The sequence below is a fragment of the Psammomys obesus genome, unplaced genomic scaffold, assembly GCF_907164565.1.
Source record: "Psammomys obesus unplaced genomic scaffold, mPsaObe1.curated_primary_1811, whole genome shotgun sequence".
In the NCBI taxonomy this organism is placed as follows: domain Eukaryota; kingdom Metazoa; phylum Chordata; class Mammalia; order Rodentia; family Muridae; genus Psammomys; species Psammomys obesus.
The window spans coordinates 1-4,552 of NW_026589120.1; the positions used below are offsets into that span (position 1 = coordinate 1).

General features: G+C 41.0%; 1 gene segment (V, D, J or C); it reads right to left on the reverse strand.

The window, feature by feature from the left end:
- Positions 1-570: 570 nt before the first annotated feature.
- LOC129674821 (T-cell receptor alpha chain V region 2B4-like) lies at positions 571-1,178 on the reverse strand. The segment is given in 2 exon segments: positions 571-935; positions 1,130-1,178. Coding segments are annotated over 2 exon segments (414 nt in total).
- Positions 1,179-4,552: the final 3,374 nt, after the last annotated feature.

Here is a 4,552-nt window from a genome sequence, read left to right on the forward strand (position 1 = left end):
AGGAAAATACCACAGAAGAAGGAGTTGGAACACTGTAGGATCCCAACAATAGGAAGAATGTTCCAAGTGCTGAGAAAAGGAGAATGTGAGTGATGAGCCACAGGGGAAACCTCTCTACTCTTTTCATCACAACAAAGCCTAAGGAACATCTTGGAAGAAAAGTGGAAAAAAAATCGAAGAAGGGGAGGAGAGCTTCAAAATGTCCTCTGGACGTGACGTGGCTGTTGCACAACATGAACTCACAGGACCTGTGGTTTCCTGCACCAGACATGCACAAAACTAAAACAGCTACAAATTCAAGTATAGAGGGGAAAAGGACTCCTGAGGCCCCTCTTTTCTTACTGAGGAGATATTGGTAATTGATAGATGGTGGGTGAGGAGAGTCATTTGTCATTAGGAAGGTGGACACTTGTAGGTTCCCATGCATCAGTGGATGATCCCACACCCATAAGCATATGGCACCACTAAATAGATTCAGTGGGTTATGAAAAAAAAAGGAATAGGAGACATGAAGCTTAGGACACTATGGGTTCAGGATAAGGTGTTTTCATAAAGCAAATACTTTCAAAATCAAGCATGCTCGAGCTCAGGCCTTGCTGAGCACAGCATGTTTGTGTGCAGGCTGCAGGTGCCTGGGGAGCACCGTGTGCTCACTGCACAGAGGTAGACAGCAGAGTCACTGGGCTGGGAGTCTCTGATGTGCAGGGCAGCATGCAGGCTGGCTCTGTTGAGGTGAGCTGTGAATCTGCCTTCTTCCTTGTCACCATTGGAGACGATGGACATCAGCAACTCAAGGCCTTTCCCAGAAAGCTGTCTGTACCACCAGAAGTTGTATGAAGCACTATCACTGGAAGTGCAGTTGAGAGAGGCCATGGCTCCCTCTGGGACACTGAGGGCTTCTGGGTTCTGCTGCACCTTCTGCTGGCTGCTCACCCCTGTGCAGAAAGACAAAGGTCAGACAAACAGGAATGGAGGCATATAGATGCTAACAATGTAGAATGCTAACATGGGCCTTCCAACCCTTAAGTAAAGACTTAAAACATTGGTGTTTCTACCACTATCCTAGACTAATAACTAGAAACAACTTCACACACCACAATTTATTTACAAAGCAAATGTCCAAACTCACAGTTAAACTGAAGCCACAGGACCACCAGCAAAAAGTTCAAGGATTTCATCACTCCCTCTTCCCTTCTTCACTAAGGATTCATATTTTAAGCCCCCCAAAATTAGTTTCCCATTTCTAATGTTTCTTCTTCAGGAAACATCAAGATACAGTTCCACCAAGTAGAGAAAAAAAAGCACATTTCACCACCTTTTGTTTTCATCAGCAAACCCCTCCCCTCCTCCATTACCTCTCTTCTCCTCCCCTTTTCCCCACAAATTTCTCACTCAAAACCACTTGACAGTTTTCCCCAGTCTTTGAGAAGAGGCTGCCATCTTGTGGATACTGACAGTGACTTAAAGAATTGCTAAAAAATAAACCTTTTTTATGTGAGTTTCTAAAAGGAAAAATCTGCTGTCTTAGTTAAACACAAATTTAAGAGACATTTGCTCCAAGTCAGTGTGGGGGAACATGCATGTTTTCACGTATTTCAAGTTAAGTTTGAAATATATCCTGTTACCTCAAGCACCACTTTCCTGTGGTTAATGGTCCACACTTTTTCTGTCCCCAACTCTGAGTGAGGTTCTTGTAGATCAGGAGTCTTTACACTGCACAGCTGCTCTCTGGGCCAGACTGCACACCTGCATAAAACACTTCACCTTTAATGTCATCTAATTAAAAGAATTCTGGAAAAACTATAAATGGGCAAAAGTGTCACTTACTAAAAACGGTTCCTTCTTAAAATCTAAGGAACTAACGCCTTTTTTTTTTTTTTTTTGAGGCAGGGTCTGCTATGGCAGTTTGAATTAGAATGCCTCTGTTAGGCTCATATATTTCTGTTTGCTCACTAGTTGGTGGAATGTTTGGGAAGAATTAAGAGGTGTGGCTTTCTTGGAGGAGGTATGTTACTGGTGATGGGTTTAGAGGTTTCAAAACCCTAAGCCACTTCCAGTTAGCCCTTTCTCTCTGTCCTCTAGGTGGACCAGGTTGAAAGCTCTCAACTACTGATCCAGCACTTTGCCTGCCTGCCTGCTGGCCTGCCATTCTACCTGCCGTGATGATTATAGACTTACCCTGTGAACCATAAGCCCCCATTAAACTCTTTCTTTAACAAGTTATCTTGATCATTGTGTTTCATCATATTGGTAGCAAATTAAGACAGGGTGTGGTGGTATAAATGAAAACGCCCACCATAGGCTCCTGGGGAGTGGCAATACTAGGAAGTGTGGCCTTTTAGAGAAAGTGAGTCACTCGGGGTGGGCTTTGAGGTTTCAAGTGCTCAAGCCAGGCCCAAGTACTCTTTCTATCTGCTGCCTATAGAACTGGATGTAGAACTCTCAGCATCTTCTCCACCACCTTGTCTGCCAGCATGCTGTCATGTTTCCTGACAGGCTGAGAATGGACTAAATTTCTGAACTGTAGTATAGCCACAAATAAATGCTTTAATTTATTAGAGCTGCAGCAGTCATAGCATTTCTTCACAGCAATACAAACCCTAACTAAGACCCAAAGTCTCTCTTTGTAGTACTGGGTGGCCAAGAACCCACTGTATAAATCAAGCTGTCCTAGGAATGCTTTTCATTTTCTATAATAATTTTATTTATTTATTTTTATTATTTTTATTTTAAATTAAAATACGACTTTTAATAGAGTCCAGATTCCCTTACAATATAACATTGCATTCTGTATTAAGACACACCTGTGTCCAACTAACAAGCCAGAACTAGCTGATGTGTATAACAGAAGCCAAGAAACCCATGCTAAAAATCCTTTTCCCCATGAACTCCTTGCTCTTTAAAAACATAGCAAAGGGAGTTCTCAATAAAATGAGTGATAAAAAAGGCATAGCAACAGCATAAGAAACACCCATCATGCCCTAGAAAATGTCTGAAAATTCAATAGAAAGCCTTAAAGACAAAGTGTAGCCAGCACTGCACTCTGTTAGCTCTGTTTTGTTTTATTTTTTATCTTTTAGAACTCTGATTCTTTTTGTTTTTGAAGATAGGTTTTCTCTGTGTAGTCTTGATAGTCCTAGACTCACTTTGTTTACCAGGCTGGCCTTGAACTCACTGAGATCTGCTTGCCTCTGCCCCATTGAGAGCTGGACTACAGGTATATGCCACTGTACCTAGCTCTTAGTTGTTTTCTAATGAGAGACAGAAATGTGTTAGATCCAGACGAGAGCAGAGACGGGAGAAAATGGAAGGAGTAGAGGTCATGAAAACTGTGTTCAGGATATATTATGTGAGAAAAAAAAATCTATTTTCAATAAAAGGAAAAATAAAGAAACATGGAGCAGAAATAAGAAAATACAACTTTCACTTACTTTTATTGTTAGTTCTTGTGCAATCAAATTTTATCTTCTTTTTGGCTACTATAGATGAGTCAGCTGCCCTAATAACAGGATTTTCTTAACGTGAGCCTCAGACTGAAGGCAACATGATTTTCATGAGACTTTAGTGACTATGCAAATGAGAGAGAGAGAGAGCCTACTCCCTGTTCCAATTCATTATCTTATACAGGACAGGATAGGGGTTGTGAAACAAACAAACAAAAAGCCAGAAGATTCACTAGTCTATCGTTCCTCACGTCAAAAGATCCAGAGTGTGTCTAGCCCTTCTTTGATCCTCTGAAGACTTCTTGTGTTTGTTGGAAATTGTTGTTGTTGTTTTGGAGAGTGTTTTCAAAATTTCAGACAATATGTTGATTATGCTTTTACCCTCACACAACTCCTCCTAGATTCTATCCATCTTCCTACCCATCCAAATTTATGTCCTCTCTCTCTCTCTCTGGCTCACTTGCTCATTTGGGCTCACTCTTACTCTCATGCTGTCTCTCTTAAGCCATAAATAAACCCAAAACAACAAAAATAAAAACAAAAAAATGAGACAAAACCTGCCAAACAAAGAGCTCCTCACAGACATGTTTTTAAAAAACAAAATAAACAACAACAACAAAAACCATGGAGTTCGTTCTATGTTGACCAACTTCTCCTTGTTATGAGAAAATGGTGTGTGGTTTCTCTACTCAGTGAGAAATCTACTGCAAAAAAAAAAATCGTTTTCTCTTTCCCAGCAGGTATACATTTCAAATAGCTTCATTATTATGAGTAGGACCAACTATCCTACCCCTATTCTTTCTATCAGTTCTGGGACCCTGTCTGGTTTGAACCTATGCAGGTCTAGTGGATGGTATCATTTCTAAGCGTGTATCTCTGGTGCAATCCTTTTATCTGTGACACGAGAGTGTGGTACTGGTTGCCCTCTGTGCACAGATGCATGGCTCAGCCCTCCAAAATTATTTTTCTTGACATTCTTGGCTTCCTAGCTGTTCCTTTGACCTCTGTGGTTAACTGAAAAGGCTAAGGTTTTTCCATCTCCCCACCTCATGGTAACTGCCAGGATATTCTGCTTTCCTATGCTGTTGTCTTTCTCTCAAAAATCTATT